Raw genomic sequence first — 13,978 nt, 5'->3', positions numbered from 1 at the left:
CAAACCCAGGCCAGGCCTTAGCACACCCCATTAGGGGAACTCTGGGCTGTGGCACGTCCGGCAAGCAGCCCCTTGGGAGGTTGCAGTGAGTTAGAACAACCCCAAGGCTAATATATGTGGGAGGCTGCACAAGCCTCAGCAGCAGCCACAGGATCCTCGGTGCCATGAGGCTGCAGCCCAGGTGTTTACTCTTTGAAGATGGGGAAACCGAGACACAAGACTGGGATAACAATCCTGACCAGCCTCGCCATGGGTGCTGGGAGGCTGAAGCCATGTTTGTCAAGTGCTTTGAAATGTCTGAATGGAAGATGCAAGAGAAGAGGACAAAGCATCATAGCCTGGACCCTCCAAGCATCCACCGGCTCCAACAGCTGGCCTGCCCTGCCTCTTGCAGCTAGGCCAGACACAGCGCAAGATATCATCACTACCCGCCCTGCCCTGCCCTCGAGGCAGAATAGAGCATGCAGCTGCCCCATCCAGTGAAAGCACCGTACACTATCTGCTTAAACACCCAGCACTGCATTTCAAGACGATGGCTCACACCTTAAGGCACTGGAGACCAGAGGCAGAAAGGGACTTCCACAGCTGTATACGGCATGCCAGAGCCATGCGGGGAAGCAGAGAGAAGGAAAGAGGGACACACAGCGAGCAAGAGCAGCACCAGGACAGAGTCCCAATAGATTTAGCAAAGAAGCAAGGCGCAGAGTTTGGCCAGCATGGATTCAGCATGCAGGGCAGGGGGAGGGAAATGCAAGAAGCAGGAGAGTTCTAATCAATAGAAAGTTGTATGTACCTCAGCACCTCCGAGACAGAGGAATCGCTGTCGTCAGACCTAGGGACAGAAAATTAGCAGGATTATGGGAGAAAAAATCCTGGATAAGAGAGGCAGCAGCGGAGTCAGGGAGTGGAGCGTTGTTATTGCATCCAAGCTAGCGGGGTAGAGAGGGAGAAGCGGACACAGAAAACCAGAGAGGAAAGGGGCAGAGGAGCAGGAGGGGACACGTGGCTCGGACACAGGATCTTTCAGGCTGGACTGGAGTCATTCAGCCAGAAGGGACTGTTACAATCACCCAGTCTGACCAGTACAGTGCAGGCCCAGGGCCTCGCCTGGGGATTCCTGCATCCAATCTTCCCATGGTCCCCCCTCCCAGTCCCATCACTGCCACCAGCCATCCAACCTAGCCCCACAGGTTCAGCACTTCTGGTTTTGGGGTATGGCTGGGGTGTTCTGACACAGTCTGGCTCTGCGCTATCGTGAGGTCTGCTAGCAGGCGGGATGGGGACAGGGGCTGTTCCTGAGCTGCAGGCAGCAGCCCCCAGTTAGAACGTCACCTCCAAACTGGGATTCTGCAGGGAGGCAGATGGGAGGTGGTTAGCTACCAGCTCTCTTAGGGCCAGGCCCTCGGGGGCTGTAAATCAAAGCCGCAGCTAGGCCAATTTGTACCCACGCAAGGGCTGGCCCGTGTGTCAAAGGCAGTCCTAAGGTGGACTCGTTCCTCACAGAAACCACAGGCTGCCCCTGGAGAGCACCCCCACTCCACCTCCAAAGGGTCACAGCCCCTGGCACCAGGAGCAATTAGAGCACCTACAGGCCCCTAGCACCAGGAAAGCTCACCCCACCCCGAGCAGCCATGTCACCTCCTGAGGGGGACCGGGACCTGCGAGCACCCGGCTCTCCCCACAGAGCACAGCAGGAGAGAAACCAGGGCCCAGAAGGTACAGGTGCGATGGCACAGCCAGTGCCCCACAGAACCAGGGGTGGGGCCAGCTGGGAAATGGCCTCCCCACTGCCTGGGGTCCCCTGCCAAGCCCAGCGCCGATGAGCCCCACACTTCGCTGGGGACAGGACGGTGGCTCAGTGTCCTCAGCTAACAGCCCCCTGGGCCCACCTCACCCATTTTATAACTGCAGCCAAATCCACCCAGCAGCGTCCCCGGGGGTGAAATTCCCCTCTGCAGGCAGCCAGCATGACAGCCGCCATCTTGGCCAACATACTGGGGCCTGAACCAGGGCCCTCCAGAGCTATCAGCAGGAGCTGAAGAGCCCAGGGCCACTAGTGGGGCCTGTGACAGATCCAGCCCCCCAGGGGATCCCCACGGGCCCAGCGGGGGACCAGGCAACGCCACATATGCGCGCACAGTACTAAAGGCCAGGGCACCGCTTCAGGCCTATTCTGAGGGCTCTAGCAGTGCAACGTAACGACGAGCCTCCAGCTGGATCATCTACAGGGAGGGCACCTGCCACCCCAGGCTCTCAACAGCAGCTGCTTCTGCCTGAGCTAAAGGCCCAGGCTTGGCAGCTCAGGGGCAGCCCCAAGCCAAGGTCCAGCCAGTAGAGGGGGGCCAAAGAGCCCCCCGCCCATATCAATGGGGTTATAGACAGGCCTGGCATAGGACCCTGCCCAGGTAGATGCTGCCCCATGTGAAGTTCTACTGCACCGGTATCGCAGCTCTCTGCCTTTGCCCTGGTTGCGTCACAAGCCCGGCAGGAGCCTGGGACTGCCGGGCCCAAGGCAGAGCGGGGATGGTACCCTGGGGCAGCCATGGGACTCACCATCTGCCATTCACTGCTCTTGGAGCTGGGCTCCTTGGAGATTCACCCCCCACCCGTTCCTTGCCCCACGAGGCTCTTACTTGTCCAGCGCGGAGCCCTGGCTCTGGTTGCTGGTGAGGCGGGAGAAGACGTTGCGGTCATTGCGCGGCCTGGTGGGAGGGGATGAGGGAGGCGTGAAGCCAACATCTGAAGTCCTGAGCCGGGGTGTTGAGAAAGAGACCCAGGATCACAAGCTTGGTCTGCGGACCTACCCCCTGCCCCAGACCTCCACTCAGCACAGGGAGGCCTGCAGAGCTAGCCTACGGTGAAGTGATTATTCCCCTCTATTCGGCACTGAGGTCACATCTGGAGAACTGCATCCAGTTTTGGGCCCCCCACTACAGAAAGGATGTAGATAAATTGAAGAGAGTCCAGTGGAGGGCAACAAAAATGAATGGAGAGCTTATGGGGCATATGACTTATGAGGAGAGGCTGAGGGAACTGGGGTTGTTTAGTCTGCAGTAGAGAAGAGTGAGGAGGGATTTGATAGCTGCTTTCAACTACCTGCAGGGGGGTTCCAAAGAGGCTGGAGCTTGGCACATGACAGTATAAGAAGCAATGGTCTCAAGTTGCAGTGGGGAAGGTCTAGGTTGGATATGAGGAAAAACCATTTCACTAAGAGGGTGGTGAAGCACTGAAAGGCGTTCCCTAGGGAGGTGGTGGAATCCCCTTCCTTACGTGTTTTTAAGGCCCAGCTTGATGAAGCCCTGGCTGGGATGATTTAGTTGGGAATTGGTCCTGCTTTGAGCAGGGGGTTGGACTAGATGACCTCCCGAGATCCCTTCCAACAGCTGGATCCAGCACCCAGCGCCGTGCCTGGGCACAGCTGAGTGCACAGGCCAGTCCCCGATGGGGAGCTAGGCCCACATGCTCTCCAGCCTCTCCCCACTCACCTGGCAGGCTGCCCCCGGTCATAGGATTTCCTCCGGGTCAGAGGCGAGGTGTCCGAGCCACGAGACTGCCTAGGGCTGGAACAGAGCAAGACCAGATCAGCAATCGCCCCTTCTTGGGGCCAGGGCCCTTCAGCACCGAACAGGCCTATCCGAGAGCAAACGAGCCGAGAGCTCTGGGGCAGCGCGCAGATCCACCTCCCGAGCCAGGGGCCTGGCAGGCTGGATCAGGCCCCGGCAGGACCCAAGGCCAGGCCAGTGGCCCCAGCTAAGGGTTTGCGCTGTGAGCGCAGATCCTGTTGGCTTCATCATCGAGACTCTGCCGGACAAGGCAGCTCCGTGCCTTAGATAGGAGGGCTCTTGGGCGTCCAGTCTCCTTCCCAATGCCCCATCCCCCCGACAGGCAGTTTGTGGACACTGGCAATCCAGTGTCCACAAACTGCCTGCATGCTGCATGCTGGGACAGGCTGGGTCGACCAAAAGGAGCCCAGACTCAAGACTCCAAGGGCAGAATATATGATGGCCCAGCCCACCTTGCCCCCTCAAGGGCCTGTAAGCATGTGGGGCCCACGCTCGCCAGGGCTTACAAGGTGCTGCCGCGGGTGGGCAGGCTGATGGTGCGGGAGACCTTATCCTTGTAGTAGGAATCCCGGATGGAAAAGCCAATCCCGTCTTCCTTGATCTCCATGAGGGATACCAAGGACTTGGTGATGTTCTTGGTGGAGATGTCCAGTGTGGGTCCCAGGCACTCAGCCGACACAGCCTTCATCTGGCCTGACAGCTTGGGTTCCCCCTATGGTGGGACACAGGGAGGGGAGGGCTGAAAGGAGAGGAGTTCACTGCCCGAAGGTAGCACGCGGAATGAGTCCGAGACGCTGGCACCCCTTGGCCATTCAGTTCCAAGAAGCCTCTGGGGCCAAGCACTCAGCAGTGGCAGATCTAGGGAAACCTTTCAATTGGACCCCGGTTGCCAGCATTAACCTTTCATGAGCTTATTAATGAGGGCAACAGGGAGTACCCCCCGAGCCAGGCTGGAACGTGTATGGCCCAGAGTGCCGGAGCAGCCCTCCCAGGAGGATTTGGCACATGGAGGGACTGGTCCAGTCAATTAGCCGCTGGGAAGGGCGCACAGCACCAGGGTATCACATGGGTTTTATTTGCTCCCAGAAGAGGGCTAGATAGCACCAGGGCACCTTGCTTGGATTCAGGGAAGACCAGTACTGCCCAATGATGTGGCATTTGAGGGTTTAAAGTAGGCTCTACAACTCAAGGAGCCATTTATGGGGTCGAAGTAACACACCAGGCATGGATGTCACCAGGAGACCAGACCCTGGACTATTTCAGTTCCAGACCCAGCTCCTCAAGGCATTCCACTCATGGAGAAGACCCTCGCTAGGGGCCACCACCCAGCTGTGAGCACAATGGGAGAGGGGGTAAAATGGACTGAGGACCCCACACCCACATCCAGCCACAGCCATCTGGACTACGTTAAACGGCCTTGCCTGCAGTCAGGAACTGACCTTGAACTTGAAGTCATCCTGGCTGGCTGAGCCCTTCATGGTGAAAGACTGGGAGAAGCTGTAGGGAACAAAGGGTTAAACAGCCGACCCCCTTAAGGCTTCACTCCCACCCCATAATGCCCTATCACCAGCCTGGCTATGGTTCCTCCTCCCATTCCCCGAGGTACAGCCCCATCCCTCAGTCTCTTTCAGGGGCCTCTCCCCTCCCAGCTCCATCTTGCCCCTGGCCCTCAAGAGGAACGATTGCTGGGACAGTTCTGTACAGCCCCTGCATGCCTGGGTTTGAGCACGGCCAGTCATCGCGTGTGGGTAGCGTGTGCACTGTCGAGTCACACGTAGAAGCTCTGAGGGGCTGGAGCATGCTCAGTGCAGACAGAACCTGGAGAATTTAGCTGCCAAGCTCTAACGGGTCTATCTTGCCAATGAGTGCCACAGAGATGCGCCCCCCTCCCTCCATAGATCTTGCCGCTCGCGGATGCACAAGGCTGGGACACTGCATGCTCCCTGGTGTGCTCACCTCCCCTCCGAGGCCAAGCTGAACTCCGAGATCTCCTCGTCCGTGCTGGCATAACCGTTCTCTGCACAAGGAACAGCCAACAAGAGTGTGTCAAAGCGACAGAGGGTGGGAGAGCACCATACTGGGCCAGTCCGATCACAGTCAGCCAGCAGGCGGTCGCTGATCAGCGTGTGGCCCTTTAGGTCCTTGGGACTCCCCAGATCACTGCTATCGTATCATTAACTCTATGCCACCAAAGCACTATTAGTGCATCCTCACGGCTGGACAGGCTGTAACCACGTGGGCTAAAACATCTGGAAGAAGCGGGCCCATCACTCTTGCTCACAGGATCAGAGCAATGCCAAGAGCCCTGGGGTGGGCTCCATCTGTCCCAATGGGCAGACATGCCATCTGTAGGGGCAGAGAAATACCCCGAGCCTTCCCAGCTGCTGCCAGCCCCAGGCCCCACATCAGTGCTGCCTGCTCCCTTGCCAGCCAGTGCTCAGTACCCATGGAGGTCCCCAGGAGGGAAGAGCCCAGCACTCACCTTGCTGCACATTGTGGATGAGCGCCTGCAGCTCGGGGTGGGACTCCGCTTTCTCCCGCAGGGCATCCAGGATCACGTGGTTCTGGGAGGAGCCAGTCACATCCGTTTGTCTCAGGCGCCCTTCCAGCAGGCGGATCTGGGCTTCTTTCTGAGCCACTTGCAGTCCCTGTTTGGTGGGAGCAGGATGGGACAGTGGGTGGGATGGGGAATCAGCTCCTGGCTTCAATCCCTGTCCCTGGGCACAGCTGCAGGTTCCACACCAGCCTCACTCAGCTGCTGCTTGTAATCCATTCCCCTCCCTGGGTCCAGCAGCACACAGGCCAGGCTCTCACAGTCTCCCTCACCCACGCACAAAGGATGCCCCAGGCCCAGCCAAATAGCCATGGCTCCAAACCTGACCTGCAACGATTGCGATCCCATCCCAACAGGGGGCCTCCTGGGATCCCATGCTCTGCGACCCACCCCCAGAGCTGCACCCCCACTGGAAGGCCCCTTGCCTGACCTTATCGATGGATGCCTTGAGGAAGTTGTCCAGCAGGAGGCGCGCCTCGGCCAAGGAGCAGGAGCTGATCACCACAGAGGTGTCGGTGGAGTCCAGCTCCTCCTACAGCGCAGGAGAGACCCCGAGGGAGGGGAATTAGAACGGCGCTGGGGGCGGTGAAGGGCAGAAAGCAGAGGGCCAGCAGAGACACCAGCGCCATGTAACTGGGGGGGTTCCCTTGACTGGCTGATGCCGGCAGGGACACAGGCGCTCTGCGAGCAGGCGGCGGGGAAAACAACTTGCACGCCAATACTGTGCATGAGCACTTGCACTGGATGCGTGTCTGGAACCAGGCCCCTGATTGGGCCATCTAAGGGGACTGAACCACACACCTGTGGATCTAAAAAAGAGGAGCTTCTACTGCCTGGACAGCAGGAGCTGCTCGCTAGCCAGGTGATCAGAGCAGACCAAGGGCAGGTTTACACTGGGAACTTACACCAGCATAGCTGTCTCTCTCCAGGGTGTGAAAATCCTGCCTCCCTCAGTGTAGCTCTGCCGACCGAACTAAACAGCCCCCTCCTTGGGAGGTGGATTACCTACTGCGACGGGGGGCGTCTACACCTAAGCCTTCCAGCTTAGCAGATTAAGTGTAGACATATACTAATAAACCTGTTTACGTCCTCCAGACGCTAGGAGGGGAGCAGAGAGCTACACTGTGCTAACCTGGGTCAGACCCCTCATGTCATTAATGGTGTGTCCACACAGCAAAGTAAAACCCACAGCAGCGAGCCTCAGGCCGAAGGATTCGGGCTTGCGCTTCGGGGCTAAAAGTAGCAATGTAGACATTCCCGCTCATGGGCTCCAAGACCCTCCACCGGCCAGGTTACAGAGCCCAGGCTCCAGCCCTTGTGCGAATGTTTACACTCTTCTTTTTAGCCCCGTAGCCCTGTGAGCCCCAGGCAATGGATCCAGGCTCTGAGATTTGTGCTGTGAGGTTTTCCTTGCAGCACAGACACCCTACAGGTGCCAGGGAGAAAGGCCACATTGTTAGGGCTATTGTTTCTCTGTGGAAATATTTGATTAAAAATGGCTTTTTGATGAAACAAAAAAAAAAGTTTCCTTTTTGGTCAAAATCCCACCCCCCTTTACAAAAATTTGACATCAGAAAAGAGACTCAATGTTTGACAACAGCTTTCAGCTTCAGTCTAGGCTACAGGAACGCCACTGTGGAACTGGGCTTTGTTGAGGCAGTTTCTCACAGGAGGCTGTGTTGCCGTATAAGCAGGGAATGGAGAAAGCCCATGTTCTAAGCATGTTTGGAGCTTGGCAGCGACCCAGGCTGGGGCCTGGTGCTGACATGGATTTTTCTATGCACACAGACAGGATTGAGCGCGGCTAGACCACGCCTTGCCCGCAGCGCTGGGTACACCATGGGTACGTTTGTCCCATGGTATGGACAGGCCTTCCACTGACTCCAGCATGTGCAGGACTCCCATCAGGGCTGTTGGGCCTAGCAACTGGCGGTGGACATCATACTCTCCGCAGCCGTCCCTTCCACAAATAAACCTTCCAGCACTGATGGAGACCCTGACGGACCAACATGTGAGGGCCTTCCTAAATCCTGGCCCCGGCCGTGCAGACCGTGCAGCTGAAGAGGGCTGATTCATGGCCTCCGCTGATCCAAGCCAAGCCACAGCCATGTCCGTTAGCCTGGCTTGGGTCTACGGGCCTATGGTAGCCTATCACACCTGCTCCTCAAGTGCTCAGGCACCTGCTGAACTGGGCCTTGTACAGCTGTCATCAGCAAACACAAGCATAGAAAGCAGCCAGACTGCAACAGCTGCTCTGTGAAGTTTCTGTAGGGAGGGGTGAGCTCTGGGGGCTAAGAGCAGGGAGCCAGCTCAGCCCTGACTCCCTGTGTGACTGACAACAGAACGTTTCAGCCCAGAGGTTGGGGCTTAGAAAGCAATGAGGACCCTCCAAACCTGCCTCCTGCACCCCTTATGCTTAAACTGCCTAGAGGGATAGTCCAGCCAGGCCCCCACCCCAACTATCAACCAGCCCCCAGAGCACCCTGTTTCCCTTACAGCACACAATGCCCTGGGGTGATCTCCCCCCATTCCTCCCCCATGAGACCAACTCCCCATACACAGACCCCCTTGAAACCTGCTCCGGCAGGCCCCCTCCCCCAGCACCTTGGTCTCCTCCAGCTGCATGATGGTGGCCTGGCAGTCAGCGATGCTGTCGTTGATGTAGTCGATGTTGGCTGTCAGCACCTCGATCTCCTCGTTCAGCTCTTGCAGGCCCTTCTGCTCCTCCGGGCTCTCCGCCTGCAGCTTTCCCCTCTTCCCCAGCAGCGCCTCCTGCAGCAGCGCCAGCTCCTCGCGTTTCTGGGGGGCAATTGGGAAGGAAACACCTCAGCCGGCGCTGTCCAGGTGCCAGCAGCCTCCCAGCACTCCTGGCCCTCGGTCATGCTCAGGCTACCCAACACCCATGCCCACCAGGCCACTGCCCCCGACACTTCACCTTGATCAGCCGCTCCATGTCCGCCTCCAGGTTGACGATGGTCATCCTCTGCATGACGACGTCGAAGATGCGCCGCTCCAGTGACTGCCACTTGAGCCGGGCCGCCTTGCTGAAGGTCTGGCTCATCCCCTTCTTTGGGAACTTCTTCCTGCAGTGAGATGGGACGTGGTCAGGGGTCTGCCGCCGGGCGGGCGCTCGGCCACCACGCCCACTAGTGCTCAGGACAGAGGGGCATTTACACATTGGGGCTGCCTTCAGCCAATGTGGAGAGTCCCACATGTCAAAGCACCTGGCAAAGTCGCCCATGATGATAGAGTGATCCTTTCCCATGTTCCCACAGAACTCTGCTCCCAGCTAACACCCAGGAGCCCAGGGCCTGAGGGCCAAGCAGGGAACAAGGCCGTGGGGGACACATTTTAAGTGTTGGTCTGACCTGACGGGCCGAGCCCCATTTATGGAGGGCGAAGGGTCTCCCAGGAAGTGGTCAATTTTCCGGTTCCACTGGCGCACGATGCTGGAGACCGAGCGGGAGCCGGACTCCGGTTCCGAGGAAGTGGTGCTGGCAGACACCTCCGCACCCGAGTCCAGCATGGCTGGCTTCTGACTCAGCCTCCCAGAGACCCGATCCGACATGGGCTTGGCCAGGCGGCGCAGAGCAGAAACCTGGGTAAGAACAGTGCCTGTGGGCTGGGCCTCCTAGGGAACATCCCAGTGGCAGAGCGACTCCAACCTTTCTCAGGTGGCAAAGGAAGTCTGGGAGCAGCTGAGCACCTTTCAAGAGCACTGAGCCTATCTGGGCTGGGTGTAGGTCCAGTACCCTTGGATAGCAGTTTCCCACAATGCATCAGGAGGGGTTTGGGGCCTCGAGACGAGATCGAAGCACCGTCCCATGAGCTGTATGGGTGCTGGGGCAGGAGGCAGCCTGGATGAGTGACCGACTTGGCTGCCAGGACCCAGAGGAGGCTGGATCAGAGAAGGGCCAGGATCCAACCCCAGGAATGGGGGAGGGGGACACAGCCTGTTGTGCATGGTCCCACATGGCATGCGGAGAATTCCTCCTTCCTGACCTCAGAAGATCAGCTGCTCCCAGAGGCAGGCGTTTCCTCCCCCGCAATCACTGTCATCTCCTGACTGGTTACTTCTGGCTATAAAACGTCCAGGCTCTGTGGGAAAACCACCCCAACCAGTGCCAGCACCTTGGGAACAACCCAGCACTGGTGGAGCACGACCCACTGGGATGGCGGAGGGGACTATTCCATCTGGAGAAGCCCCAGGGCCCTGCCCTGCCCACAGCCCAATCCAGGAGCCAGGCCTCAGCGCCCACCCAGTCATGGCCCGGTGAGCGGCTCTCCAGACCCATGCAGGCACAAGGGGCTGACACGCACCTCCTGGGTTTTCCTTCGCAGCACGATTTCCTGCTGCCGCTTCTGAGACTCCAGCGCCCGGATCTGAAACTGCACGGGAGAGAAGCCGAGCCTCAGTTGAGTCCTGAACGGGCGTGAGCCGCTAAAGAGAAACCCAGGGTCTGGGGTAGAACCCATGACAGGAATGGGGGAAGGGGAGAGGACCCAGGGCTTCTCCATCCCCTTGCCTGAGACCAGCATGTGGGATGTTCTCAGTGCGGCCAGATTCTGATCTCACCAGCAGTGATGTAAAACCTGGAGCAACTGGGGCTAATCAGGATTTATTCTGCTGTAAGCGATGGCAGCACTGTGGCATTTGTACCTGCCCTGAGGAACAACTAGAAATGCAAGAGGAAGGAATCACCTGTGACCTGGGGAAGGAGGAACCTGCCACTCCACCAGCTGCTGATCTCAGAGAATGGACAGACAGATGGACACGTGGTTGGGGGAGGGGACGTGCTGTGCTTTCAGCAGGGGGAGGAGTCCCCAGACAGATGGTGAGGCGGCTGGTTTCTGCCCAGGGCGCCCAGCACACAGCTCTCCAACCAGGAAGGGTTTTATACTGTTCTATGCTGCTGGGCCCTGTTCCTGGCTACACAGAACCTGCAGGCCTTGGCCGGCCAGTGGCCCAAGGGCTTCGAGAGGAGCGAGCCTGGAGGCCAGGCCAGGCACTGATCCCAGCGGCCAGGCACCCAGAAGAGCTCTAGCACACTGTTGAGCAGGGCTGAATTTGGAATGTTCTTGATGCAGGCAACAGCTGGATTCACATCTCCGTGGCAGCGGTGTAAATCTGGAACAACTCCGCTAATGTCAATGCAGTAACTCCAGATTTACAACGAGCATAATAGAGAGTGGAATCTGGTCCTCTGTTGGTGCAGCGCTTGCTCCAGATTTCCCATCGTCATGCTCAGCCATCCCCGTGGCTCAGCTCGGCTTTGCAGGGCTCCCCTGCTATCCCTAATGGCCCCACTTCCTGTCTCAACCCTGCCCTGCCCTGTCCCCGCCCCACCCTGCGTCAGGGGCTCTGGGAGCAGGCTGGATCACATAGGTAACTGCTCACCTGTGCACAGGGGAGGGGACCTGACATATCATGCGTCAGCGAGGGCCCTTCAGCACCCTCCCTATCTGGTCCCAAGGAGCCTGACTTGGGGCATTTCCCAGGAAAGGCCCAGACCCCTTGGAGACCCCGCACTCCATGCTGCACCCATGCCAACTGGTGTGGGAGCTCAGAGCCGAGTGAGGGGCACAGGCCCCAGCCAGAGCTGCCCTGTCTGCAGAGCCCTGGCGAGGCACTGGGTTCTCACCTCCTGTCTGCGCTGCTCCTTCTTCAGCTGGGCGATCTCCCGGTTCCGCTTGGTCTCCAACAGCCGCCTCCGCTGTTGCTCCTCCCGCATCTGCTTCATCAGTGCCACCTGCGGGCCCCCCAACAGCCCATACCCAGCATAAGGAGCATGCACAAGGGGCCGTGCCCATCCACTGCCCCTGCCCCAGTGTGAAGAGCTGGCACAAGCGGGCCATGCCTCTCCAGCCCCCTCCTCCTCTGCCCAGCCAGGTACCTTCGCCTTCTTCATCTCTGCCACCTCAGCCTGCAGCTTCTTGAGCTCCCGCTCATAGCGCGACTGGTTCTTGAGCAGGCGAGCATGTTCCTTCTGGGCCGCCTGCAGCTTCTGCAGGTCCCGATTCATCTCCTTCAGCCGCTTCTCATAGTCCGCCTTGATCTTGTTGGCCTTCTCCTCCGTGTAGCATTCCATAGTGCCTGGAGGAGGTGGCGCAGAGACGCTCAGAATGCCCGGCTAGGCCGAGCCCCTCACATTCCATTCCACCCAGCTGCCCCCTGGACCCACCAGGCCCCCAGGGAAAGCACCCTCAGTGGGGGCATTCTAGATTAAATTCCTGGACTCCAGGGACAAGCCTGCCTGGTCCAGCAGCTCAGGAGACATTCAATGGCTGAGTAGCCTGGACCAGTCATGGCCTGCAAGCCAGAAACATGGGCCTATTTTAGACCAATAACCCTGGCAGCAGACCAGTGCCAGGGACCGTGCCGCTCCAGGGACTGGGTGTACATTGTTCTCCTCCAGGCAGCCACTGCTGTTCACACCAGAGGGGGATGCTGTTGAGATGAGTTTGGTGGGACTCAGCTGGGAGCAGGTGTCTCAGTCATTAAAGTCTCAGTTATAGCATCAGCTGCCCTCCTCGGGGAAGATGCCCAGGACTGAAAAGCCCTGGAGATGGAGCTCTCCGCATGGGCAGGCTAAGTTGCTGCTCCTGCATTGGGGAGCCACAGTTTCCGCACTGGGAAGAAGTCAGGAGCAGCTGGGAGCTTGGTCACAGATGCCAGGTGGCTTTGCCTCTTTGCCTGGGCCTGTCTTGCAAGGGGGCAGAGCTCATTAACGCGTGTCAGAGCTTGGAACTCCTCCGAGGGAAGGAACTTTACACAGCCCTACACCCACAGGCTCTCCACAGCCAGTGGGCTGCACAGCTGGGAGGTCATGGGGTCACCAGGCCCAGCCCTGATCAAGAGGCAGGACAACTGGCACACAGCTGAGCTGCCAGGGACCATGGAGAGGGATCAATCCCAGGAGCTAGGAAGCCGGGGACTGCAAGAGGGGCATGGAATGCAGGGGGCAGTGGCCAGTTTCGGCCTCATTGGGCACTGGAAGAACCTCAGGTTTCCCCTGCCAGAGCTGGCTCAGAGGGCCCGTGCGGTGAGATAAGCCAGGGGATGGAGGGGGCACTGCCCGTACTGAGGTTCTGCAGCACCCGGTCCCTCTCCAGCTGGGTGTCACGGATCTTGTTCTGCAGCAGGATTAGCTTCTCCTCATACTGGTGCTTGAGCGTCTGCAGGCGCCGCTGGCTATTCTCCAGCTCGTCAATCAGCTTCTGCTTGATCTCGATCTCGCAGGTCAGGTCGGCCAGGTCAGCCTGGAAATTCACCACTAGAGGTAGGGGGAGAGTCAGTTAGCCAGGCAGCCCCAGGGAGGTCAGGAGGAGAGAGCCAGGCAGCCCTGGGCAGGCCTGGAGAGAGGAGGGGCAGTGCCTGGCTCACAGGGCCCCTATGGACTCTAGTATTGCAGAGGAAAGGAGGCAGACGAGGCAGGACTCAGAGGGGATGGCATCTCGCTCCTGCCGTCTTAGCCCAGCCAGGGACCCCGGAAGCAAATGCCGGGGGCTGAGCAGGAAGGGGCAGAGCTTTGGAGCCAGGCCTGTGCCACTGAGCACCAGCTGAGCCAGCCCACCTCAGCACCTGACTGGCACCTCCAGCCAAGACCTGCCCAGCTCACCCTACAGGCCCACTGTAGCCCCCTGCCGCTTTCCCAAAAGGGGCACAGTCTTGAGTCACTGCACATGTCCCCAGCCCGAGCCGGATGCTGTGCCCTCCGAGTTACCCTTCTCCTCCGCATCGGAGTCTGAGTCCACCAGGCTCTCCTCGCTGCCCGAATCCTCGTCCTCATCCTCACAGCCACTCTCCTCCCGCTCCTCCTCCTCCTGGGAAACAAGCGCAGGGTTAGGGTAGAGATCAGGA

At 59.0% G+C, this 13,978-nt stretch overlaps 1 protein-coding gene across 4 annotated transcripts in view; it reads right to left on the bottom strand.

Annotated features, from left to right (window-relative positions):
- Positions 1 to 13,978, bottom strand: part of KIF21B (kinesin family member 21B) — a 98,522-nt gene that overhangs the window by 11,443 nt on the left and 73,101 nt on the right. For 2 of the 4 annotated variants that reach the window (XR_007774746.1, XM_050956071.1), the window contains exons 13-28: positions 13,842 to 13,941; positions 13,200 to 13,391; positions 12,012 to 12,211; positions 11,760 to 11,867; positions 10,438 to 10,506; positions 9,486 to 9,715; positions 9,053 to 9,200; positions 8,722 to 8,916; positions 6,548 to 6,649; positions 6,046 to 6,211; positions 5,520 to 5,580; positions 5,003 to 5,060; positions 4,070 to 4,275; positions 3,486 to 3,560; positions 2,634 to 2,747; positions 794 to 832 (exon numbers count right to left, since the gene is read on the bottom strand). Coding sequence is in view for 2 of the 4 variants with exons in the window: in XM_050956071.1 (XP_050812028.1) it covers positions 794 to 832; positions 2,634 to 2,747; positions 3,486 to 3,560; positions 4,070 to 4,275; positions 5,003 to 5,060; positions 5,520 to 5,580; positions 6,046 to 6,211; positions 6,548 to 6,649; positions 8,722 to 8,916; positions 9,053 to 9,200; positions 9,486 to 9,715; positions 10,438 to 10,506; positions 11,760 to 11,867; positions 12,012 to 12,211; positions 13,200 to 13,391; positions 13,842 to 13,941 (2,063 nt within the window). In the remaining 2 variants the exon portion in view is untranslated. The remainder of the gene's footprint in view (positions 1 to 793; positions 833 to 2,633; positions 2,748 to 3,485; positions 3,561 to 4,069; positions 4,276 to 5,002; positions 5,061 to 5,519; positions 5,581 to 6,045; positions 6,212 to 6,547; positions 6,650 to 8,721; positions 8,917 to 9,052; positions 9,201 to 9,485; positions 9,716 to 10,437; positions 10,507 to 11,759; positions 11,868 to 12,011; positions 12,212 to 13,199; positions 13,392 to 13,841; positions 13,942 to 13,978) is intronic. The other 2 variants (XR_007774747.1, XM_050956073.1) reach the window with 1 other exon arrangement.

This window comes from Gopherus flavomarginatus, chromosome 5, assembly GCF_025201925.1.
Source record: "Gopherus flavomarginatus isolate rGopFla2 chromosome 5, rGopFla2.mat.asm, whole genome shotgun sequence".
Taxonomy (NCBI): Eukaryota; Metazoa; Chordata; order Testudines; family Testudinidae; genus Gopherus; species Gopherus flavomarginatus.
Note: the sequence above shows the minus strand (reverse complement) of the source record. Positions and strands in the feature narration are given on the sequence as shown.